Below are 25,558 nucleotides of genomic sequence, written 5' to 3'. Positions count from 1 at the left end.
GGTCCGGGGGACAGGGGGGGCAGGGGGAGGGGTGCAAGGGAGGGGGGGCGGGGGGCCCTGGGGGCCGTGTGTTCCAAGTCATGGGGAGTGTTGAGACCACCACACCAATAAACGCCTTTTTCCAAAGCCTCCGCCTGCAGGTGTCCATGTCACGAAGGATATGGGTGAGTGGAGGGCAGAGAGGTGTGGTCACGGGTGGTGCCTCCCCAGCATCACTTCTGCCCTCCCTTTTCTCTCTGGTAGATTTGCAGTTGACCCATTTGCAGAGGTGGCACGATTGGCTTAAGCCACCCAGCATAGCCCGTTTCCCACTGTGACTGGTTCAGAGGTGGGCACATGACCCAGCCAGGCTACTGAGAGAGTGAACGCCAGAGCTGTGTGGATGTCCTAAGAAGACATGCTCTTCTGCTGCAGCACGTGGCCCCATGGCGTGAGGTCTGGATCTGCAGGGCTCCTTCTCCCCATCGCACAGAGAGATCTTGGGTCTATGGGGATCGCCATGGTGGGGAAGACAGCACGTGGAGCCTGAGAACGATAGAAACACTATGGAAGGCAGAGTGGAAGGTCTAGAGAAACTGGGTCCATATGACATCACTGGAGCAAGTGGATCAAAACTTACCCGATGCCCACATTCACTTACATAAGCAATAACGTCCCATGTATGTTTAAGCCAACTCATGTTAGGTTTTCTGTTTCTAGTGATTAAAATGGAAATGAAAATTCTAGCTGATACAGATGTAGAGAGAGTCCAGGTATCCAGGACCCCAGCCACCACCTTTGTAAAAAGACCCAAGGACTGTATTTCCTAAAGGCCTCTTCCACCCCGATCTTTAACCAGAATCCTTTCCTTCCTTGAGACAGATGCTGGTTGCCTATACTTTAGTTGTTGCCAGTTTCCTCTTTGCCCACCTCCCACGATACAGGCTGAGATATTTGGTTTCCCAGCCTCCCTTGCAATGATGTGGCCAGTTTTTGTTCAATGAGACATAAGGGAAGTTTACTGTTAGGCTTCCAGGAAATTTTTCCCCCCACTCATGAGAGGAGAGGAATGCTGCTCCCTTCCTTTTGTCGTCAGATACAGTTGCGTGAAGATGTGAGCTGCAGCAGCCATCTTGCTACGTGAGACAATATGCTGACCCACTGAGGGGGGCAGAGCAGAAGGACACAAAGTGCCCAGGTACTTGGTGGGGTCACTAAGTGGCTGAGTCAGCCTGAAACCACCTACCTCCATCTCTTGCCATCATTTATTTTGTTACTTACAGCCAAAAGAATCTTCACTGATGCACTCCTTAAATTTCCAATGAGAAACCCAGGTGGAAAAGGAAGCCATCCTGCTGGGGATGGTAGCAGCAAGCCCAGTCCTTCACTGGCCCCAAATATTTGATCAGTCAACAAATATGGATGGCCTGCTGTGTACCAAACTCTGTGTTAAGTGCTGAGCACAATGACACGGTCTCCACCTTCGTGGAGCTCCCAGTTAAGAGGGGGTCGGAGGCTAAACAGATAGTTATGTGTTTAAATACGGGGAGCAGGTGTTTCAGGGCCTCTGAGACCTAAACCCATGACTGAGGCACGTTAGGGTCATGGGTTAGGGAAGGGTCCTCTAAGATGGTAACGGTTACCTTTACACTTGAAAAATGAATGACATAGGGCTTCCCTCGTGGCGCAGTGGTTGAGAGGCCGCCTGCCGATGCAGGGGACACGGGTTCGTGCCCCGGTCCGGGAAGATCCCACGTGCCGCAGAGCGGCTGGGCCCGTGAGCCATGGCCGCCGAGCCTGTGCGTGAGGCTGTGCTCCGCAACGGGAGAGGCCACAGCGGTGAGAGGCCCGCGTACCGCAAAAAAAATGAATGACATAGAGCAAAGAGTGTTGCTCCAGGTGCAGTACGCTCCGGGTGCAAAGGCCTGGAGGCAAACTTAAGTACGGTGGAGAGAAGCAGGGGTGAAACTTCTGGAAGGGAAGGTCAGAGAGGCTGACAGAGGCCAAACCACAAGACTTTGAAGGTCATGATGAGGAGTTTGGACAATATCTGAAGGGCAACGGGCAGCCATAGAAGGGCTTAAAGAGAAGAGGAACGCGATCTGATCGAAGATGAAGACCCCGGGAGCTGGATGGAGCGTGGCCTGAAGCAGGCAAACGTTGACATAGGAAGACCTTTCTAGAGAATGGAGGCAGGCCGCCCTCTCCAGCTCGGGGCAGCACAGCAAGCCCTGCCAGTCGGCCACAGGTCCTCGACTGCTCGTAGGTTGTACAAGCCGCACTGTTAGGTCAGCAGGAGTCTCTCCCAGCCCAGGAGTCCCACCTCCTTAGCAGCACAAATACAAGGCGAGTCTTCTGCGCTGAGAGAGGGAGACAGGAAGTCCCACTTTACGGGTCCAACCTTCAGTCACAACAGGACAGGAGGTCCCCTACGGCTGCTGGGGTAAAACAGGAAGTCTCGCCCCAAAAGTCCCGCGCAGAGCAGGCCACTAGTCCTGGTCACACCTGCGTGGCTGCCCGAGCAATCTTGGGGTCCCCACGTGGAGAGTTGACTGTCCTCGGACCAGAGGCCTGGAAGAGAAGGGAGGGAAGGGGGACAACTTCAGGGGTTACCCCGGATGTGACATAACACCCTTTTCTAGAGCTAGCTCGCACCATTCCAAAATTAGCTGAGTTCCCTCCGTTTGCGAGGAGGAAGAAATGGCTAGCCACCCTTGGGAGAGATAAGACATGCAACAACCCAAATTTTATGGGGAAGAAGACGTTCTATCCCACTTCGGAGAGAAAATGGAAGTTTTGCCAATTTTTATGGAAAAGAATGAAGGCGTTTTCCTTCATTTGGGAGGGGGAGTTGGAATTTCGCACTTCTTTTAATATGTATAAAAATTGGATGGGAAGTCCTGTCCAACTTTTATATATTAAAAAAAAAAAAAAAGACAGGGAAAATCTACCAATTTTGTAAACCAATAAGAAAAGCTGGAGGAAGAGAACTCAAACCATCTCTTTTGCCTGACTAAAACACAAAAAGTTCCACCCCCATTCCAGGACACTGGGGCACCCACACTCGCTGGGTGGGCCCTGGTTGGGCTAGGGTCCTCCAGAGGAACTTCGAGGGGCAGAGGCTGTGGGGTCCGCTCTGGGGTCACGCTCTGCATCTTATTTTCCGGTACGGTGAATACAGGGGTCAACCTGGGCGTATGCTTCTTTCTGTTAAGAGTCTCTCCTGGGAAAGGGAGGAGGAAGAGAAATAGAAACAGTTGACTGGCTGCTCTGACACCCCCCACGCAGTCAATGGCGAGGGGAACTGGGCTGAGAGGTGGAGCCTTACTCTGATTGGCTGACATGGAGGTAGGAAGGCAGGTTGGATGAGGTAACTGCTGCTGATTGGTTCAGATGCTGAACCAATGGGACTCTTTGTAGGGAACCTACCACTCGGTCACTCACTCACCTTGAAAGTGGCACAGATAGCAGATGCCCAGGATGAGAAGTGCTGCCAGGAGTCCCAGGCCCAGTAGGGAGCCCAGGACGATGCCAGCGATGGCCCCGGGGCCCAGGATGGGGCCTGGAAGAGACCAAGTGAAGGAGGATAAGGAGAGCAGGGGCCAAATCTGGACCTGTTTCCTGAGCCCCCTGCCTCAACCCCCCGTCAGAACCCAGGAATCTGGGACCCCAGCACTTTCAATTCATTTAACATTTCCTTAGTGAATGTGGTGTGCCTGGCATTCTGCCAGGTGGTGAAGATCCATTGGTGAGCAAACCAAGATACCTGCTATCGTGAGGGTTAATTTTAGGAGGGAAATCAGAAACGCATGTGCAAATAAATAACATAATTTCAGATCGTGCTCAGAAGAAAAAATAAACGGGCTACGATAGAAATAACGGAAGGGGAGGTGACATTTAGAAAAGTGGGTGAAGGAAGGTCCTTGAGGAACATTTGAGCAGAGACCTGGGGAGTAAGGAGCCGGGCATGCTAAACAGGGGGAAGGGTGTTCCAGGCAGGGCGAACAGAACATGCAAAGGCTCAGAGGTAGGAAAGAGTTTTCTGCGTTCAATGAAAACTGTGGGTGGAGGACACAGAATGAAGGTGGAAGAGGTCAAGGATGAAGTTAGAGGGATTAACAGGGGCCAGAGCCCAGGCACGAAAGGCTTTTCAGCAAGGCGGCAACAACGTGATCGGATTTGCGTAACTTCCGGCTTCTACCTGGAGAATGGATTGTAAGAGGGCAAGAGGGGGCATATAGAGACCAGGTAAATGGCTGCTGCAGTCCAGGTAAGAGAGGATGGTGGTGTCTGACCGGAGTGTGATGGAAAGAAGTGGGTGGATTGGGAAAGCATTTCAGAAGGAAGTGATGGGACCCTGCTGGTATTTGGGATGTTGGAGGTGATGTCAGCACGTGGGTGGTGCCCTGTCCCAGGATGGGAAGACTGGAGAGTTGGTGGGGGGTGGGGGGCAGGGTGTAGTTTGGGAGAAAAAAAACCTCGAGAGATCTATTTTGGACATGTAAAGTCTGAAATGCCAGCTGGACATCCAAAGTGAAGATGTCGAGCAGGGAGGTGGCTTTTCAAGTCTGGAGTTCAGAGGTCTGGGCTGGAGATCAGACATTTGAGAGTCATCTGAGTATTAATGATATATAAGGTGATGAGAGTGGACAGGCCACACTGGGGAGGAATATAGGTGGAGAAGAGGGCTGAGGGCTGACACATCCAATACTTAGAAGTTGGGGAGCGTTGCTGGTTGAACTGTGTCTCCCCAAAAAAGATACAGTGATATCCTAACCCTCCGTACCTGTGAACGTGACCTTCTTTGGAAATAGAGTCTTTGCAGATGTAATGAAGATAATATGCAGAGACTTCTTTTCCAAAGAAGGTCACGTTCACGGGTACTGAGGGTCAGGACGTCAGTATGCAGTAGTTCCCCCTGCCCTTATCTTCAGGGGATACATTCCAAGACCCTCAGTGGACGCCTGAAACCACGGATAGTACAAAATCCTACGTATTCTATGCTTTTTCCAGCATCACTACTCTTGAGCTTTGGGACCATTACTAAAATAAGGGTTACCTGAACGAAAGCACTGACATAGCATGACAGTTGAGCTGATAACTGAGACAGTTTCAAACAGGCAGAATACTCCGGACAAAGGTGTGATTCACATCCCAGGTGGGATGGAGGGGGCCAGCGTGAGATTTCATCACGCTTCTCAGGCACGCAATTTAAAACTTAACGAATCGCCTGTTTCTGAAATTTTCCATGTAATATTTTCAGACCACGGTTGACCCCCGGTAACTGAAACCTCAGAAATCAAAACCGAGGATAAACGGGGACTACAGTATCTTTGGGGGGGAGACACAATTCAACCAATCAAGTCGAGATGAGATCATGAGCGTGGGCCCTAATCTGATATGACTTGCGTCCTTACAAGAAGACAGAGGTGGGGCTTCCCTGGTGGCACAGTGGTTAAGAATCTGCCTGCCAATGCAGGGGACACGGGTTCAAGCCCTGGGCCAGGAAGATCCCACATGCCGCGGAGCAGCTAAACCTGCGCGCCACAACTACCGAAGCCCACGCGCCTAGAGCCCGTGCTCCGCAACAAGAGAAGCCACCGCAACGAGAAGCCCGTGCACCGCAATGAAGACCCAATGCAGCCAAAAATAAAAACAAATAAATAAATAAATTTATATTTAAAAAAAAAAGAAGACAGAGGCACACACAGGGAGGAGGAGGCTCTGGGAAGCTGAGGGCAGAGACTGGAGTGGTGCCAAGGATTGACCGTCACCATCAGAAGCTAGAAGGAGGCAAGCAAGAAGTCTACGCAGAGCCTTGGAGAAAGCATGGCCCTGCAGACACCCTGATTTCAGACTCCTGGCCTCCAGAGTTAGGAGAGAATACACTTCTGTTGTTTCCAGCCACACAGTTCATGGTACCTTATTACAGCAACCCCAGGAAACTAACACAGAGAAAGAAGGAAGATCCAACAAAACAGACTGACAGGAGGAAGCCCACGAGAAGGGCTTCTCAGCCCAGGACGAAGCCCAGCGGCTCCAACTCACCGGCACGGTAGACCCGGCTTTCGGATGGGGTCCCTGGCTGGAGCCCCAGAGTGGGCAGGATACGAAAGACCCAGACCTGGGGCTTCTGAGGAAGGAGGGGCACCACAGCTGAGCGATCCCGAGGTCCGAGGGTGAGCAGGGAGGTCCAGGCCTTGGACGTGGCGACTCTGCTCAAGTCAGGGCTCTCCTGGGCCTGGATCTGGAAACTGCTAATCAGGGCCCCTCGCTCCACATCCCAAGTCAGCACTGCTGCATCCCGGGTTCTCTGCAGCCTCCATGAGGAGATAGAAGGTCCTGGGGAGGGGGCGGGGGTGGAATCAAGGTGGGGGTTGGATTCATGGGTCCTAGCAGGGAGAGGAAAGGGGGCCACGGGCCTGGACTCCTAGGTCCCAGGCGCAGAGGGTCTGGAGACCCCAACTCCTGGGTCTAAGAAAGAAAGGGACTGGGGGCCCAAACTCTTGGGTCTGAGGGTTTCATGGAAAAAGTGACTGGGGTCCAGGATTCCCTGACGGGTCAGGGATCTGGGGGTGGGAGTTCTAGGGTCTGCGGTCGGCAGAGGCCGGGGACCAAGATTTCTGTGTCTGAGGGAGGAGGGAACTGAGGGCCTGGACTCCTTGGTCTGAGGGAGGAACAGGCTGGAATCCCAGTCTCCTGGGTTTGAGAGAAGAGAGGGCTGGAGGACCTGGGTTCCGGGAAAGGATGGGGCTCACCGGTGAGGGTGATCCTGTCGGTCCCAGCACCCAGCGCCCCACTGCACAGCACGGAGTAATTTCCCAAGTCCCAGTTCAGGCTGAAGTTGCCGATCAGGAGCCTCTGCCTATCCTGGCTGAGCAGCAGTCGCCCGTGGCCTCTGGAGGCCAGGGGCCGCCCTTCCCGGGCCCAAGATGCTCGAGAAGGGGGGCCACAGCCAGAGACCTGCAGCGCCACCTCCACCTTCCCTGACTGTGTCTCCTCGACCACCGGATGCAACAGCACCTCTCGAGGGGCCTCTGTGGGTGGAACAAACCCAGTCAAGAAAGAGAACAAGTCCTGTGCCCTTTGATGAATCTAACAGGGCACCTTAGCCAAAAGAGGAAGATCTGCCCTTTCACTCCCTCCCTCATTCATGCATCTGATTTCCTTAACAAGGACTTAGGAGGTACGAGAGACAGGCCAGGTCCTGGCCTGGGAAACTCATATTATTCTCAACCATGTATTGCTCTGGACACGTGGGAAAGTGTCAGCCCTCTCCATCCAGGAAAGAAATGTTGGCCCCGCCCCTGCTTTAGGTATAGGGAAAACCTCCGGCCTTCTGTAGGGTTAAAGATAGAGGAAATCTCTCTTCCTGTAGTTGGAGGTCCCCTCTTCTCAAGTTCTAATGGAGCAAAGAAATAGCCCCTCCTCCTCGGGAAACAGGAAAGAAGCTCTCACCCGGGGTGACACTGCAGGTGCGCGTGGTCATCAGGTGGCGAGCAAGGCAGGTGACGGGGACGCCGCTGAGCCGGGGGTGGGCGGGGACAGCCTCCAGGAGCACCGAGGACACCGGTCCCGCCTGGACGCCTTTGGGGAGACCCTGGAACTGCAGGGAGGCGGCAGGGACCCCGCCGGGCCACGAGCAGCGGAAGAGGAGGACGCGATCCCCAGGACCCCCTTCGACTGAGCACTGTGGGGACCCGGGCGGCAGATCTGTGGAGGGGAGGGAGAGCTCAAGGGGTCAGTCAGCTCTCTCCCAGCTCCCCTCTAGCCCCGCCTCTCGCGCGTTCACTCCACCCCTTCTTCACCTGGCCCCGCCCTGTAGGCACTGACCCCGCCCCCTTCTCTTGCAGACCCCGCTCCCTTTCCCCGGCAACCCCTGGGCTAAGTGGGTAGTCGCAGCCCCACTGACTGCCCCCCTTTCCGAAGGAAACTTCATCCTCCTACACTGATCCCTGTCCTTCCAAACGTAACCCCGACCTTTTTTCTAGCTCCACCCCTTCTACCAGGTTACTTTGGCCCCCCTCTTTTTTTTTTTTTTTTTGCGGTACGCGGGCCTCTCACTGTTGTGGCCCCTCCCGTTGCGGAGCACAGGCTCCGGACGCGCAGGCTCAGCGGCCATGGCTCACGGGCCCAGCCGCTCCGCGGCATGTGGGATCTTCCCGGACCGGGGCACGAACCCGTGTCCCCCGCATCGGCAGGCGGACTCTCAACCACTGCGCCACCAGGGAAGCCCTGGCCCCCCTCTTTGCTTACTCCACGAGTCGCCTCTTCCTACTGAACCCTCCCCTTTTCTGGACATCCCTGCCATTCCTAGTGGGCCCTGCCCCCTTTCTAAGACGACTCTGCTCCTTTCTAGAATGATTCCACCCCTTTCTCTCGTGACCCTGCCCCCTTTCCCAGGTAACTTCTTTCTCTTGCTGATCCCACTTACTGGCCCAAGCAACTTAGTCCCTTTCCTTGACTACTCTTTCATCCCCAGGAAGCTCCGCCCTCTCAGTGCTGGCCCTGCCCCCTCTCCTGGCCACCCTGGCTCCTCCCCTTCTCTTGTGCATCCCCCCCCCCCCCCCCCCCCCGCCGTTCCTTCTACTGGGATCTCCGCCCCTCCCTGCCGGTCGCGCCCCACCACGCTCTTTCCCCCCGCCCATGCCCCCCCCGGGTATCCTAGCCCCTTGCTGGTTCCGCCCCTTCTCCCGGGCATCTCCGCCTTTCCTGGCTGACCCCGCCCCTCCATCCACCCCGCCGCTCTCACCCGCCACAAGGAGTCTGAGCAGCGAGCGGCGGCGGTGGCCGGTGCGCGGGTTCGCAGCGAGACAGGCATAGTCGCCGCCGTGGCCGGTCCGGACCGAGGGCAGAAGGAGGCGCGGGCCGGCGGGCACCGCGGCCTCGGCCGGGTCGGCCAGGCTCCATGTGATGTCGGCCGGTGGCCGCGAGGCGGCGGTGCAGTGCAGGGTCACGTTGCTGCCCAAGGTGACAAAGATGGCGGGGTCGGCGTCGCGGTCGGAGGAGACAGTGATGACCGGCAGATCCGGGCCGTCTAGGCGGAGGAAGGGGGTCGGAACCGCGAGAGTCGGGGTCAACTGGGACTCCGCCAGGATTTCCGGAGACTGGACCTCCAGCCCTCTCCTCCCCAGGGACTCCAGGAGCCTGAGCCCTCAGATCCCTGTCCCCGACCGGAGGCACCGCCGCACTCACAGAAAACACTGACGTTGGTCGCGGCCTCCGCGTGGCCGAAGGGACTGTGGACGCGGCAGGTGTACCGGGCGTGGTCGCTGCGCGTAGGGCGCGCGATGAGCAGCTGGTCGCCCTCTACGCGGATCCGGGGTGGCTCCACTCCCGCAGGGTCCGCTGCCTCCAGGACGCGTCCGTCCCGGGTCCAGCTCAGCTCCCCGCGACCCGGCCTCCACCCCACACAGCGCAGCCGGAGCTCCGCCGCCCCCTCCTCGGTCTCCGGGGCCTCAGGCTTCACCGACACCTTGGACACGGGCTCTGGGAGAGGGGGAACGGACTCGGGACTCGGTTCTCAGCCCCCTCGTCCCTTAGGACCAGGGAGCCCCAGCCCCCTCCACCTCTTACACCCAGGACTTCGCCCCAGCCGAGGCCCCCTCTTAGCCCTCCTCTTAGCCCGAGTTTTGGTCCCCAGGTCCAATTTCCCTCAAGCACCTGTCTTGACCCCCAGCTCCTCTTCTCCCTCCCTCCAGCCCAGAAGTCCTCTCTCCCCTGTCTAGGAACCCCTTCCTCTGGGACGGGAAACACATCCTCAGAACAGCAGTCATCTGCCCACAGCAACCCCTGCAGCCAGCACTCTGGACCTCAGGGCCCACTTACCATATACACGCACAATGAACTCCCGTATCTGCCGGGAGATCCCGGCCCGGATGACCTCGGCTGTGTAGACCCCAGCATCCTCTAGCTGGGCAGAGGACAGTTCCAGACTCCCTTGGGTCTGGTTAAATCGTAGGCGGCCTTTGTACGTGGGGTCCAGGCTGATCAGAGGGGCCCCTGGCCCCAGGCCCCCTGCTGCCAGCACCTTGGAACCTTGGCGCCAAACCACCAGAGGGGAAGGGGGACCAAGGCCAGGAACTGGAAGCAGAGGGAGCTGGATTGTGGTCCCCACCAGCACCGCAAGAGGGCCCCCCACTTGCGGGGATAAGGTTGGCCCCGAGGGGGCCTCTGAGGGAACTTTGGAATCCAGGCTCTGGGCAGAGAATTTAAGATCCTCATCCTCAGGGGAGAATTTTGAAACTGGGGTCTCCACAGAGACGTTCGTATTGGGGACTTGCCTGTTGGAAGCTGGGGTCTTAACAGAGGAGGAAGGCTTCGGGTTTGGGGCAGGAACTTGAGAACCCGAGGCATGAGGAACTACTTTGGAACCAGGGATTCCAGAGGAGGGGTCCAGGTTCGGCTTTTTGCCCTCAGCAGAAACACTGGACCGGAAGGACCTGGGCACGTCCTTCAAATTCAGCACCTCGGGAGACCCTTCAGAATGAGGGATATCAGCTTTTGAATCTGGAGACTGATCTGGAAATTTCCAGCTGGGGGGTTTGATGGAGGGAACTTTCAAACCCGGGCCCTGGGAAGATCTTTCTGAGTCCAAGGAGAGATTGGTTCTCTGAATTCCTGAAGAGGCTTTGAGGGCGAGGACCCTTACTCCCGAGGCTGCAGAGGAAAAGGAAGGGAGGGAGTTGCTGGGCTGCAGAAAAGGGAAATGGTGGGCAAGGGTCTGGGTGGGGGGCTTACCCAGCAGCAGGAAGAGCAGCAGAGCCCGTGAGGTGCCCATGGTGCCAGCTGCACCCGTGAGGAAACCGGGGCAAGACCCAGGGCCTGTACCCATTCCTCCCGGGCTAGACGAGTCCAACAGGATGGATAGCTTCCTGGGCGGGGAAGGGAGTCAGATCCAGTGGGAGGTGCCAGGATCCCCCACCCAGATAATATGGCTGAGACACCCACCCCACCCCACTTGTCCTCATCAGCTAGTCCCGTCTGAGGGGAGGCCCAGCGTAAACCCTGCACTCCCCACACCCTGGGGGCAGACGGTGAGACTGGAGTCCCAGCTGGAAACTTAGTAACAGACTTGTGGAGGCGGGTGGGGAGGTGAAGTCAGGAAGACTTCCTGGAGGAGGGTCAGGTGCCCTTTGAGAGAGCACCCCGCCCCCAGCCTCCTGGCGTCTGGTCCACTCTGTCCTGCCTACATCTTCAAATACCCATGTCTGACCCTGCTCCCCCTCTGCTCTCCATGGTCCCCTGTTGCCCTCAGGGCCGAGTCTCAAGTGGTTATCTTCCACCCAGTTCTCTCTCCTGAGAGCCAGAACTGTGTCTCCTCAACCCCCAGGTCTTAACATGCCCCATGTCCCACTAAACGTAGAGTTTTCCCTCCAACCCCACCCTCCCGCATTCTCCATCTCCAGTGTGGCTCCGCCATCTAGAGGGATGCTGGGAGCCTTCCTCCCTTGTTCCTTCCCCTCACTGCTGTCAGTCTCTGGATCCCACCCCTCCTGCCCCCTGAATCTCTCTGCTCCCTTTCCTTCTACCAGCCAGACCCCAGCACAGGCCTTGACTTCCTCTGTCCGCTTGCCTAGCCTCCTCCCTCCAGTCCGTGGCCCCCCTGATGGTCCTTGAGTCTTTCTACCCCCAGAGTGGCCCCCTCATCCCTCACAGCCCTCCTGTGGCTCCCCAGCACCTGACCTTGGAAGACAACCAAGTTCCTCATCAGAACTTCCAGGCCCTGCATGGCCTAGACCCACCCACTCCTTTCCCCCTCCAGCACTTCCTCTTTGAACACCCTGCCATTCTTAGGCCATCTCTCCCCTCCCAGCCTTGGCCAGGACAGTTTCCTTTGCCTGAAAGCTCTGGCTCACTCCCCCACCCCCTCCAACCTGGCTTAACCACAATTTGTCCTTCAAGTCTCACCTTATCAAGAACCAAAATAATAATTACCCATTTGCTGTGGTCCAGGAACTGTGCGAAATTCTTCCCGGGCATTAGGCTGAACACTTCCAAATGCTCTGAGCTGGGTGTTTACAAACAAGGATACTAGGCTCAGAGACATCATGGGACCTGCTGGAGGTTGCACAGCCAGAGGGAAGAGCTTGGTCCACAATGGTCAGGCTCCTCACTCCTCCTGAAAGCTTTCCCTACCACCCCATGCTAATAATGGTTAAAATACAGAGTAAGCATTTTCTGCATGTCAGATATGCTTGTGAAGACGCTACATTAATTACCCTTCAAAACCCCATGGGAGGACTTCCCTGGTGGTCCCGTGGTTGACTCCACGCCCCCAGTGCAGGGGGGCCCAGGTTCGATCCCTGGTCAGGGAACTAGATCCCGTGTGCCACAACTAAGACCTGGCGCAGCCAAATAAATAAATAGATATTTTAAAAAAAAAAAAAAAAAAACCATGGGGTAGGTTTTGTAGCTTTAAAATGGTTACAGGGTTTCCCTGGTGGCGCAGTGGTTGAGAGTCCGCCTGCCGGTGCAGGGGACACAGGTTCGTGCCCCGGTCCGGGAATATCCCACATGCCGCGGAGCGGCTGGGCCCGTGAGCCATGGCCGCTGAGCCTGCGCGTCCGGAGCCTGTGCTCCCCCCAAAAAAAAGGTTACAAATTCAACCCTCCTCCTACTAAGAAATAGGATCTATCTCCCCCTCCCTTGGATCTAGGTAGGCTCTGTGACTGTCAGACCAAGAGAGTACAGCACAAGTGGCCCTGTGCTAGTCTCTGCATCTAGGCCTTGAGAGACTGGCATACTCCACTTCCCACATTATAGAATACTCCCGCTGGGACCCAGCTGCCATGATGTGAGGAAGCTCAATCATCCCAGTGGAGAGGAATCATGGTCCCTGGCCAGCAGCCAGCTCAAGTCAACATCCCCAGCCAGCTTGCCAGGCACATGACTGAGGCATCCTGGACACGCCATTTGAGCCACCCAGACTGATGCTACTGAGGCAAGCTGTCCTCGCCAAGCCCTGCCCAAATTTCAGATTTACAAGCAAAAGGATTTTTGGTTTAAGCCACCAAGTTGTGGAGAGGTCTGTCATGCCATGACAGACAACCAGAAAACGGGTATTATTACTAACTCCACCTGATGGAGGAAGAAACCCAAGCTCAGAGAATAGGAACCTGCCACAGGTCCTCTCAGAGCCAGCGACTGGCCAGGCTGGGAGCTGAACCCAGGGCCTTGGGCTCTAGACCCCAGGCCCCCAACCACTACACCAAGCTCTTACTATTTCGATCGCCCACATGAGGAAACTGAAGATCAGAGACAGGAAGTAGCTCACTCGAGATCTCACAGCTGCTAAGTGTGAGGGTAAGGGTCTAGAATCACTATGGCTGGCTCCAGGCCACCGCTCTTCATCCCCGCACTAGGTTCTGACTGCCTGCTGCTTGTCTGTCTCCCCAGCCAGGACCAGACCTTCCGGCCTCATTCCCTCTTGCGTCCCAAGTCTCGACAAGGGCCTGGCACCATTGTCTGTGCCCCCTTCGCCATGGAAGCTCCTCACAGGCAGGGGCCGGATGTGATTCCCCTGGCTCCCCAGCGTCACCCAGCACAGGACCTGGCACACAGGAGACTTAAGTAAATGTTTGTTGAATGAATCAAAGAATGGGTTTCTGGGGAATGAGTTAACAAAGACAGACGCCGCAAGAGTCATGGTTTTATTGCCGGGTTTCAGGGAAAGGGCTCAAATGCGCCCAATCTCCTTCAGCTTGGCCACCAGGTCCTCTGTGGTCTCCACCTTGACACCGGCTGTGCGCTGGGGCGGGTCTTCCACGCTAATCACGGAGAGCTTGGAGGTCAGGTCCACGCCCAGGTCCCCAGCCTTGATCACTTCGATCTTCTTCTTCTTGGCTTTCTGCACATGGGAGGCTCACGGTTCACAGGGCTGCCCAAGCCCCTGCCCACACTCCTGCAGCCCCCTTCCATGGGTGCCACGTCTGCAGAACCACTCCCATTGGCTGAACACTTCTGGACCTGCCCGCTGGCCAGGGCACACGTGACCTCTTACAGGGCCACACCTGGTGTGGACAATTCCTGCTGGCTGGGATGCCCTGGGGAGCCCTCCTATCGCGGGAGCCCACCTTTAGTCAACCGCCGTGGGAAGTCCTTCACTGGCTGGAACGGACTGGCAAAGTCATTCTTCTGGCAATAATAACTCAATAGACTTTTGGCCAAGATGACCAATCGTACTCTCCCTGTTGGCTGAGATGATGACTCATTGAACCCTCCCTATTGCCTAGGATGACACACTGAAACCTTCCTACTGGCTGAGACGACTCAATGAACCCTCCTTGTTGGATGGAATGAGATACTGAACGCCCCCTGCCAGTTGAGATGACACACTGAACTCACCCTATTGGCTGAGATGACACATTAAACGCTATTGGCTGAGACGACACACTAAACCCTCCGTATTGCCTGAGATGATACATTGAACTCTTCCTATTGGCTGAGATGACCCAATGAACCCATTCTAGAGCCATGACGAACAGTGAACTCTTCCTGTTAGCCATGACGGCCTAAATGATGCCTTCCTGTTGGTAATGATTACCGGGGGAACCTTCCCTGACAAAACCAAGATGACTTAATGAATCCTCCTTATTTGGCTAAGAGTACACAGTGAACTTTTCCCATTGGTTGGAATGACACGGGGACCCTTCCTAGAGTCCAGTGAAGCCTTTCTGTTGGCTGAGGTGACCAGCAAACCCTCCCTGTTCGCCAAAAGAGCCACTGCCCCGCAACCTCGAACTCTCGCTATTGGCAGAAATGATTCAGTGAACCCGCTCCGTTAGTGACCGGGTGACCCCTTCCTGCGGAGGAGACGTCCCTTGGGTCCTCTCTCCTCCCACGTGACCACCAGGGAGGCACTGGGCCCGCAGCACTCACCCGTCCCCAGGCCCCCAGTGGCCCATCTGCCAAGCACTCACCATGATGTTGGGCAACGTGGCATAGCGGGGCTCGTTGAGCCGCAAGTCAGCGGTCACCACGGCAGGCAGCTTCAGGCGCAGGGTCTCCAGGCCCCCATCGATCTCCCGCTCCACTTTCACCTTGTCCCCTTCCATCGTCACCTGGGAGGCAAATGTGCCCTGGGGAGGGACAGCGTTGGGGGAGCACAGGTGAGGTTAACCCAGTGCAGGCACAGAGCAGGCCACTGCTAAGTGCACAGCACACGGATGGGCCAATGAATGAGAACAGAAGTGGGAGTCCCGCAAGGTGACCTACAGACATCAAGCTTAAAAACAGGAGGAAGCCACAAGAAGGGAACTCAAAAATCCAGGGGAGGGTCTTTCCTGGGACCCAGGGTGTAGGTCCTAATGTCCCGAACCTGCCCGTTGGATCACCCTTCCTTAATGATAATGAACATGTATGGGGTTTGGGGCACTGTTCTAAGTGACTGTATTAAGTCATCAGATCCTCACAGGAACTCTATGAGGTAAGTGCTATTAACCCCATTTTACAGATGAGGAAAACTGAGGCAGAGAGAGGCTCAAAAATGTGTCCAGCCTGGTTCCAGGCTCCATGTCATGGACTCACTTCCCCACCTTTCTGTCCCCAAGAGCTCCCTTTGAGGTCCCTCTGCTGAGCCAACAACAGAGCCTTCTGTGTACCCTGATCCTCGAAACATCCTCTGGGGCCCCCTCAGCACCCATTCTCTGGCCCAAGGCTCCTCTGCCCTTCGGTCCTGAACCACCATTTCCTGACGTGACCTACACCCTCTGTCTAACCAACCTGTTCTTTCCGTTCACTTATTCACTGGACAAATCTTTCAGGTCTTAGTTGGAATGTCCCATGAGCCCAGCTCTGGGGATGCACCATGAACACAACCGACAAGGACCCAGCTTTTGGGGGCATTTATCCTGCAATGAAGACCACCGGTAACCAAGTAAATACACAGTGGCCACTGGCCACATGTAGCTTCTGAGCATGTGAAATGTGGTTAGTTCCATCGAGGGAGGGATGGAATTTTTCATTTGATTTCATTAATTTACATTTTAAAACCAATAAGCAAGATCCATTATCATGATTGTGGTGATGGTTTCATGGGTGTGTAACACGTGTCAAAGCTTACCTAACTGTACACGTTACACGTGTACAGTTTATCGTACAGGTCAGTTTTATCTCAATAGAGCTGTTTTTAAAAAAAGCATACTTGATGCAGTTATTGGAAAACGTTTAAGTCTGTTTGGAACAAGTTGGATGCGTGAATCTACTTTTTCAACAATGAGTATTAGGAATCTAAGTATTTCTTATGGAAATTGAGGATGTGAATTGAGATGTGCTGTAAATATAAAATACACACTGGTTCTCGACGACCTCGTACCAAAAGTCAAAAGAATGTAAAATAACTCAATATTTTTTTTTCATTTTTTCTTTTTCGGCCACACCACACGGCTTGTGGGATCTTAGTTCCCCAACCAGGATTGAACCTGGGCCCTTGGTAGTGAAAGCAGAGTCTTAACCACCGGACCGCCGGGGAATTCCCAGCTCAATGTTTTTTCTATTGATGACATGTTGAAATAATATTATCGATCTATTATGTGAAATAATATAGGATTAAAATGAATTGGGCCTTTTTTACTTTTTTAATGTAACTGTGAAAAGCTTTAAATGACCCATGTCGCTTGCATTTCTATCGGACTGGAATGGGAAATGTGGGGTTGGGGAGGGGGCGTGAGTACTTTCGTAGACAGTGGGCAAGGCAGGCCTCTCCGAAGAGGTGATATCTGAGGAGAGACCTGGTGGGGAGTGAAAAGCCCTGAGGAGATCTGAGAGAACCCTGTTCCAGACTGAGGGAACAGTCAGTGCAAAGGCCCTGAGGCAGGGATGAGTGGTGTGGTTGAGGAGCAGCAGGCTGGGGAAGCGGCATGTGAAGGCCCAGACGTGGCCTGGCGTCCTGGCTGTGCGCCCCTCCTTCCTGCCCACTGGAGTAGCCATCCTGCTTTACACCTGCCTCCCTCCAGAAGGGCAAGGACAGGGGTGGCTGTGTTCTGAGCCCCCAGGCCTGGCCTTCAGCAGATGCTCCCCACTCCGGCCTCACCTGTGGCCAGTCCAGAAATCCGGCTGTCATCTGCCCTGTCTGGTTACAATCGTCATCGATGGCCTGAGTGGGGAAAGAGAGAAGACTGTACACTGATTGAGCTTCTCACGTACCATTTGGTCCTTTCTCTAGAACGCAGGCTGGCAAATGTTTTCTCTAATGGGCCAGGTAGTAAATATCATAAGGTCTCTGTCACAGCCGCAGACAATAAGTGTCTATGTAAACAAACGCAGTAGCATTTCAATGAAACTTTATTTATAAAATCAGTGGCTATGGACCACAGTTGGCTAACTCCTGGTCTAGAATGATCCCATGCCCTCACTTGGGCCCCGAGATAGGCAGTCACTCGTCCAGGAGTACATGAGGGCACCTGGCATCCCAGAGGCCAAATCTTTGCCCGCTGTCTAAATAATCCAGAGGCCTCCCTCTAGCCAAACCCTATGCCAGTCACACTAGGGAACTAGATGAATGGCACCTGGGCCAATGAGAACGCTTTATATCCCTGACCCCAGTGATTGGTTCAGGGATGGGCACATGACTCCAGCTGGACCAATGAAGTGCCCGCTCTAGAAGCTTTGCTGGAGCCCTTGGGAAAGAGATTCTTATTTTCTCTTGGGTCTGTTAGGCTGGTGGGATGTGAGCCTGGAGATACACAGAGTGAAGCCGAGACAGAGGAGAGGGGCGTAGAGCACGTGGGACTGGACCAAGCTGTGCCTGAAGCTTGTTACATAACCTAATGAGCTTGCTTTTTGGCTTCAGCCGGTTTGAGTCACGATTCTGTCACCTACCTGCTTGCCCAGCAGCACCAGGTCCACCTTCTCCTTCTCTGCCAGCTTGGCCAGGACCCGGGCCACCTGCAGGGGACCCAGGCGATCCACCTCTGCAGCCGGCACCTCCACGTGGATGCCTCGGTCTGCACCCATGGCCAGAGCGGTGCGGATGGTCTCCTGCTGAGCAGAGGAGGGGCTTGACTTGGCTTCTAGCCCTAGGGGGACCAGTCTCCAGCCCTCCTCCCTCAGACCCAGGAGTGCAGGCCCCAGTCCCTCCTCCCTCAGACCCGGGACTTGGGGTCTCAGCCCCTCCCCAGGCCCCCGAGCACCTGGCACTGGGTAGGCCCGCAGCTGACGGCAATGACTTCCTTCACCAGCTTCTTCTCCTTGAGCCGTACGGCCTCCTCCACGGCGATCTCGCAGAAGGGGTTCATGGAGTGCTTCACGCCATCCGTGACCACACCCGTCCCATCGGACTTCACCCGTATCTGCTCAGCCAGGAGGGGAGGTGGCAGGGTCAGGGGGAAGCGGGCGAGAAGGCGGGGGTCGGGAGGGGGGCGGTGGCTGAGACACCAAGCCTCGCGCAGGCTGGACGGGGACCACAGGGACCTGGAAAGGGGCAGGGCCTTGTCCAGGGTCCCACAGCTCCAGGGACAGAGAGGGTTAGAATTCACAGATGGGTGGAGGTCACCTTCTCACTGAGACATTCGCTGAGCGCCAGGGACGTCTGCCATGCTCGTCCTACTCTGTGGCTGCTCCTTGGGCCTGAGTGTTTCTCAAATTTTTCTTTACCATAACCCACTGCAAGGGGTACATGTTACAATATCCCCCAAGTGTATTATAAATGCACAACACACGTTTATACATTAACGTAAATACCAAGGCAATGTAAGGTTCGGTGATCGATTCTAACCCTTCCATTATACACCATACCCTGACATTTTCTGTTCTTTTTTTTAAAATGCCAGCCTGCCACGTGGTTTTCCTGACCGACACATGGTTAAGATCGAGTCTGAAAAACACTAGCATGGAAAACCTCTCTCTGCCAAACAGGCTAAGGTCAAGGGCAAGCAAACCTCGTCTATTCCTTCCCTCACACGGTGAGTCTTCACTGAACATTGGCCCTGCGCTGGATTCCTAGGCACCACCGTGTGCGAGGCAGACAGGTCTGCTGGCCCGGGAGCTCCTGGTCTGGCACAGCGGGGCATGGCAGGAACAACTAACTACTGCTTCTGTTAGTCTCCCGAGGCTGCTGTGACAAATGCCCACACACTTGGTGGCTTACCGTCTCACAGTTCTGGAGGCCAGAAGGCCAAAATAGGTTTTGCTGTGAAATCAAGGTGTCGGCAAGGCTGCGGTCCCTCGGGAGGCTTGAGGGGAGAATCTATTCCTCGGCTTCTTCAACTTGGAGGGGCTGCCAGCATTCCTTGGCTTGGGGTGGCATCACTTCACCCTCAGCTCTGTGCTCCATCTCCGTGCAGCCTTCTCTCTGTGTGTGTGTGTGTGTGTGTGTGTGTGTGTGTGTGTGTGAGACGAAACTCGACTCCTCTCTTATAAGGACTCTTGAGATGGCATTTAGGGCCCACCTGGGGAATCGAGGAGAACCTCCTCATCTCAAGATCCTTAACTCAGTCGGGACTTCCCTGGCGGTCCAGTGGTTAGGACTCCATGCTTCCACTGCCAGGGCCCTGGGTTTGGTCCCTGGTTGGGGAACTAAGATCCCACAACTCACATGGTGCAGCCAAAAAAAAAAAAAAAATCCTTAATCACATCTGCAAAGACTCTATCTCCAAAGAAGGTAACAGTCACAGGTTCCACGGATGAGGAACTTCATAGCCCAGGGGGCCACTGTTCCCCCCACAATCCTCTTGGTAGCAAACAGGGATGACAGTATTGGCCACTGCAGGAGCATCTCGCAGGAGCCCTGTTCTAAGCAATCACATCCTAACTCATCAATCCTGGCAACAGCCCCGTGAAAGAGGAGCTGTCGCTGTCCCAGTGGGCAGACGAGGAAACTGACGCTCCGAATAGAAGTACCTGTCCCAAAGTCACACGGCCAGTCAGCAGCGCTCTGCGCCCCAAGCACTCAAGTCCCCTCTGTACCACCTGACAATTCCTGAAGGGGGGTCCAGGAGCTGTGAGATAGCACGATCGGAGCCCGACCCAGTCTGATGTTGGAGGCTATCAGGGAAGGCTTCCCTGAGGCAGTGGCACTTGAGCTGAACCTGAAAGAGTAACTGGCATCCAGTAGGTGAAGTGTGAGGGAATGTGCTGGGGGTGTGGGAGGAGCATGTGCAAAAGCCCTGAGGTTTGAGGAGTCCCAAGAGGCTGGTGTGGCCAGGGGAACACAGTGTGCTGTCAGCGAAGCTGGCAGGGGCTGAACCGGGGTGACAGGCACAATAACAGATCCTCAGGCTGCCCATATCCTAATCCCTGGAACCTGTGACTGTCACCTACATGGCAAAAGGGACTTTGCAGAAGTGATTTAAGTTTAGGATTTGAGAGAGGGAGATTATCCTGGATTATCCAGGTGGGCCCAAAGTAATCACAAGGGTCCTTACAAGTGAAAGAGGGAGGTGAGAGAGCGTCAGGGTCCAAGAGAGCAAACGCTAGACTGCTGATCGAAGACATAAGAAGGGGCCACAAGCCAAGGGACGCAGGTGGCCTCCAGAAGCTGGAGAAGGCCAGGAAACGGATTCTCTTCTTGAGCCTCTGGAAGCCATGCAGCTCTGCTGACACCTTGATCTTAGCCCAGTAGACTCATTTCAGACTTCTGACCTCCAGAACTGTAAGAGAATAAATCTGTGTTGCTGTGAGCCACCAAGTTTATGGTAACTAGCTACAGCAGCAATAGGACACGAATTCAACTGCGCAGGGCCCAGCAGGCCATGCCGGGGAGCTGGGTCTTGATCCAAAGAACAACAAGGAAAGGTAAAGAGGTGAGTGGATCCAACTTAAGTTTGTACAAGGTCGTTCTGTATCTCGGTGTGGAAAACTGGAAAAATGGCAAGAGCGGAAGTGGGGAGACAGCTGGGCAGCTGTTGGTCACCGAAATAAGAGATGACAGTGGCTCGGACAATCCATCCACATGTGGAAGTGGATGGACTGGAGAGGTCTGTGGAGGTGAAACTGACAGGGTGCTGGGGGCAGGAGAGGGAAGAGTGTAGCAGGACTCTCGGGTTTCTGGTGGGTACATCAGTACAGCGGGGGAGGACGCTGAACTAGGCTCTAGCCTGAGAGAGAGACTGTCAGAGAAGCCTAGCTTGGGAGCCTGCCTAATCTGGCTCAGGACCTCACCTCTTTCTTCTCCTGGGCCGACAGCTGGGACTCTCTCTCTGCGACTATTTCCCTGCACCTGTTTCTCTGGGGCTGAAGGATGTGGTTGTTCCTCCCATCCACGGGACAGAACTGAGATGGGAATGTGGGATTCAGGCAGGGGTCCCCCAGTCTGGCTGCACCTCAGGGACCGGTAACATTAAAAGGAGGAAGAGAACAAGGAAAAGGACAACTCCCACTTCCTATCACTGTTACTTCATTTTGAAAAAGTCACCTTAGCACCAACAGTAAGGCTCAAACCCCAGAACTTAATAAATGCACTTTACAGAAAAACCCATGGAGCAAACACCATGCACTGAGTCCACGTTTTTTTTTTTCACTAGAACCTGGGCTGGGCATGTCACCCAGGATTTCCCCAGAATTTCCCAGACACGCCCCTGGCTCCATCCCTCACCTCCTTCCCTGGTCATCTTCCTCAAACTGCATCCCTCCTAACTCTCCCCGCCCCCTTCCTCTGTTTCTTTCTGGAGCATGCCTGCCATATGACATATGCTGTACTGACTAGCTGTCTTCCCCCCAGCAGAACGTCAACTCCATGAGGACAGGGATTTACGGGTATTTTGGTCATGACCGTATCCCCAAGGTCTAGAGCGGTGCCTGGCATGTGGTGGATGCACTGGAAATGTTTGTCGGGTGAATGAATGAGAATTTGCTCACAAGAGTAATGCATTAAAACCTGCACCTGTCCGTTCATCAAACACTTCCTAAACAGCATGGAAACTAACAGGCCAAAGCCCTGTCTTCCATGAGAAAAAAATAAAATCCAAGATAGGAGTTTCCCCTTTATAAATAGGAAAGCAGCCCATCAGTATAAGGCCTCACTGGGAAGCCAGGGGGCCCAAGAGAGGGCCTCAAGCCTGCTCCGGCCCTGGCAGGACTCTCAGCCCCAGACTCCTGACCCCCAAGGAGGAAGGGTTGCGAGCTCTCCAGCACCAGGGGCCCGTGCCAGCTCACCTTCTCCGGGGAAGACCTTTGAAGCCTGAGTTGATTTCAAGCTTCGAAAACACTGTTTAGTTAAATTACGTAAGTCGGGAAACCATGGTTGGCCTGAAAAATCAGTGATGATCCTTTTTTTTTTTTTTTTTTAATAACGATGTTTTATAAATTGAGGGAGATGATTCAGTGAAGCTTCCAGGCTTTCTCTCTAAAGGTGTAACAAATGAACTCTCAACAGAAACAGTCAGAGGGGACTTCCCTGGTGGTCCGGTGGTTCCGACTCCGTGCTTCTACTGCTGGAGGATGGAGGAGCATGGCTTCAACCCCTGGCTGGCCGCGTGCCACACGGCGCTGCCAAAAGAAAAAACGAAAGAAGAAAGAGCCAGAAACAGGAGGCAGGCAACCTCCAAGGGCTTTATAGGTGTTCACTCATTTAACCGTCCGGACAGCCCAGGAGGTGGGTTACTGCCACCGCCATCCTCATTTGCTAGATGGGTCAACTCAGGCACAGAGAGGCCAAGCAGGTGACCATGGAAGGCCTCAAAGACAAGGTGACGTGTTTTTTTTTTTTTTTTTTTTGCGGTACGCGGGCCTCTCACTGTTGTGGCCCCTCCCGTTGTGGAGCATAGGCTCCGGACGCGCAGGCTCAGCGGCCATGGCTCACGGGCCCAGCCGCTCCGCGGCATGTGGGATCCTCCCGGACCGGGGCACGAACCCGTGTCCCCTGCATCGGCAGGCGGACTCTCAACCACTGCGCCACCAGGGAAGCCCGACAAGGTGACTTCTGAGGAAAGTCTGGAAGGGAGTGAGGAAGCAATGCTGGGAACACAGAGTTGGGTCAGACCTTGCACACCACCACCACCCCCTCCCGAAAGGAGCGGCCAGTCTGGGGGCAGGGGGTGACAACTGGGCAAACAGAGGATCTCAATCCAGCGTGGGAAGGGCTGAGATGCAAGCCCAGGGGGCTGCAGGAGCGCCCAAGGACACATCAGGGTAGCCTGAGGGGATGAGGTGGGGGGGGGGGCGGCTTCCTGTATGTGGCGATGTCAGATAATCCCTACACCCTATTACAATCAGTGGGATCAGAGTTAGGCGGGACAAAGGAGGGATGAGAAGCAGAGGGGGGAGGGGGGAGCTGGAAGGGCACCCAGGCAGAAGGCACAGCAGGGGCAAAAGCCCAAGGCAAGCAGCAGCCGGGTTTGTCAGGAAAGTATGAGCAGCTGGGAGGCACAAAGGGGTGATGGAGGGCCAGGGGGCCAGGGCTGGACCACGAAGGGGCTCAAGCACGTGGCGGAGGGGCTGGGACTTTGTCCTCAGGGTGCTGGGAGTGGCAGGATGAGCGGAGGGGCCATGGTCAGCCCTGGGGGCAGGAAGCCCCCCCCACGCAGGCTGGGAGGGGACGGACTGGAGGGGAGAGACTGGGGAAACAGGAGGACACAGCAGTGAGGGTTCAGGTAGAAGAAGATGAAGCCTGAACTGTTGCAGAAGAGGGAGCAGGGCAGAGAGATGGAGAGGGCATGGGGGACGGGGCTGAGAAACGACAGTCTGTGGGAGACGAGGGAAGGAGGGCTGCGGTGGTGCCTGGTTGGTGATTAGGTAGTTAGCAGCGTTTGAATCACTTGTTGTTTGAATCACTTGTTTCCCACACATCCAGGGAGATGCCCTGGGGCACCGTGGGAGGGGCAGGCCCTGCCAACACTGCGAAAAAGGACAGGAACTCATGTCAGGATGAGTTCACACTTCCCCATTTGGCACAAACACCAGAAGCACCCACGGGCCAGGTCCTGGGCGGCGCAATGCTGGGACCCAGAGCTGAGTCAAATGTGAGCCTGTCTGGCGGGCGAGACAGATATGACCCCAGACATCTCAGGCCAGGGCCCAGGGCTGCGGCAGAGGAAGGCAATGGGAGCCCAAAGGGACAGTCAGAGTGGGAAGGAAACCAGAAGAATCGGGTCCCAGGACCCCAAGACGAGCCTGTCCCCCAAACAAGCAACACCCCTGCCACACACTGCCAGAGCTGTCACTAGGCCAAGTGGCTGTTGAGTGAGAGCAGGACTTGGTTGCATTTTGACCTGACTGCGGCTAGAGCTGCCTAGCCAGGTGATCCGGCAGCCAACAGAACCTCCACAGGCGTGTCCTCACCTGTCCAACAGGATTAACAATATCTAAACAGGGGAATTCCCTGGCGGTCCAGTGGTTAAGACTCTGCACTTTCACTGCCGTGGCCAGGATTCAATCTCCAGTTGGGGAACTAAGATCCCACAAGGCACACAGCATGACAAAAAAAAAAAAAAAAAAAAATCTAGATGGTATTGAAAGGACTGAATAGGTTCATCTCCATCAAGGACCCAGAACGCTGCCTAGCGCCTAGTAAGGACCCACTAAATGTGAGTTGTTAATGATGCTTAAGTTTTCATGCTAGGGTCAGGCCTCCAGGCCCTGTACTGGGCAATGCTGGGGACACAGAGGTGGACTCCTAGTCTGATGGGCATTGCGGGGTGGGGACATACATGGATGGACAGTCACTGCCTTCAGTCTGGTTTAGGCCAACTACTGAGACAAAGTGGCTTGAGGGACTGTGTCTGATTTACCTCTGTCTGGACCATCTTCTGTCTGGAGACTAGTCAGGCCCTCCACCCCTCTCGTGGAGGTGGTAAGCTATACCACCAACTTGTCAGACTGGTTTTCATCTCTAGCAAACACACTCCTCCCTTCCCAGCGTCTCCTCACTTGCCCTGGGGCTGTGATAGCTTCTGGGCTCCCACAGGACCTCCACGACAGCACTTTTTCTGTGCTGGACGGTCAACTGAGCGTGCGATGCAGCCGAGTGGGCGAAAGCCTGGATTGTGTGCAAAGCACCAGCTGGGATGAGGAGTCAGAGGGACCTGGATAGGAATCCCGGCTGTGCCCCTTCCCAGCTGAGTGACCCCTCTGCGCCTCAGTTTCTGCGTGTGTTAAACAGGAACCACGGCTCCTCCAGCAGGTAAGAAAAAGAGAAGGTAACTCGCCCTGCACACAATTCTCAAGAGAGTGAGTACAGAACTGGTGGAAGGGGAACGGGGTCATGACCCAGAAGGGCTGGGTTTGAATGAAGAGGGATCGGGCGTCAGAACCTCTCGGTTCTTGACCTTTGCCCTCAGGTGTGACTTTGACGTTTGAGGGAAGAGCTGCAGAGCATCAGAGGTACCAGAAGACCCTCATACAGTGTGCGCTCTTGACCCCGGAAGTATACGGCCGCGGGGCTCAGGGAGGAGGGAGAGGGGGGCCCGGTCACCTTCACGGCGAAGTCGATGACCCTCTTGACAGCCACAAGCGCGCGCAGCTCCGCCATCTTCCCTCCGCGGCGACCCGCCGGGTCCGTCCTCACCCTCGGCCTCACGGTCCGGACGCCCCGCCCCCTGTCCTTTTCTGCGCCGGCGCCCCGCGCCACCAGCCAGTCAACCGCTGCGGTGCCCGCCTCCCCGCCCCGACAGAGGACCAATCAGGAGGCCTGAGGGGAGGGCGG

At 55.3% G+C, this 25,558-nt stretch overlaps 2 protein-coding genes across 6 annotated transcripts; both read right to left on the bottom strand.

The window, feature by feature from the left end:
* Positions 1 to 1,988: 1,988 nt before the first annotated feature.
* On the bottom strand, positions 1,989 to 12,321 carry VSIG10L (V-set and immunoglobulin domain containing 10 like). 3 transcript variants are annotated; one of them, XM_032612641.1, is made up of 10 exons: positions 10,720 to 12,321; positions 9,808 to 10,638; positions 9,175 to 9,468; positions 8,732 to 9,016; positions 7,438 to 7,692; positions 6,738 to 7,016; positions 6,028 to 6,321; positions 3,428 to 3,541; positions 3,042 to 3,202; positions 1,989 to 2,550 (listed from the first exon to the last, which is right to left on the bottom strand). In XM_032612641.1, the coding sequence occupies exons 1-10, from the start codon at positions 10,811 to 10,813 to the stop codon at positions 2,479 to 2,481; spliced, it is 2,679 nt and encodes an 892-aa protein (XP_032468532.1). In that variant the 5' UTR covers positions 10,814 to 12,321; the 3' UTR covers positions 1,989 to 2,478. The 3 variants fall into 3 exon arrangements, with proteins under 3 accessions (XP_032468532.1, XP_032468530.1, XP_032468531.1); XM_032612639.1 differs by having other exon boundaries at positions 9,808 to 12,321; XM_032612640.1 differs by having other exon boundaries at positions 3,048 to 3,202; positions 9,808 to 12,321.
* Positions 12,322 to 13,614: 1,293 nt separating this feature from the next.
* Positions 13,615 to 25,459, bottom strand: ETFB (electron transfer flavoprotein subunit beta). 3 transcript variants are annotated; one of them, XM_032612906.1, is made up of 7 exons: positions 25,328 to 25,431; positions 20,343 to 20,567; positions 18,111 to 18,269; positions 17,800 to 17,961; positions 17,012 to 17,074; positions 14,901 to 15,059; positions 13,615 to 13,828 (listed from the first exon to the last, which is right to left on the bottom strand). In XM_032612906.1, exons 3-7 carry the CDS (start codon positions 18,213 to 18,215, stop codon positions 13,658 to 13,660), a joined length of 660 nt encoding a protein of 219 aa, XP_032468797.1. In that variant the 5' UTR covers positions 18,216 to 18,269; positions 20,343 to 20,567; positions 25,328 to 25,431; the 3' UTR covers positions 13,615 to 13,657. The 3 variants fall into 3 exon arrangements, with proteins under 3 accessions (XP_032468797.1, XP_032468796.1, XP_032468795.1); XM_032612905.1 differs by lacking the exon at positions 20,343 to 20,567 and having other exon boundaries at positions 17,800 to 17,958; positions 25,328 to 25,459; XM_032612904.1 differs by lacking the exon at positions 20,343 to 20,567 and having other exon boundaries at positions 25,328 to 25,446.
* Positions 25,460 to 25,558: the final 99 nt, after the last annotated feature.

Source organism: Phocoena sinus, chromosome 19 (assembly GCF_008692025.1).
Source record: "Phocoena sinus isolate mPhoSin1 chromosome 19, mPhoSin1.pri, whole genome shotgun sequence".
In the NCBI taxonomy this organism is placed as follows: Eukaryota; Metazoa; Chordata; class Mammalia; order Artiodactyla; family Phocoenidae; genus Phocoena; species Phocoena sinus.
The sequence above is the reverse complement of the archived record's forward strand: the minus strand, read 5'-3'. Positions and strand labels throughout refer to the sequence as shown.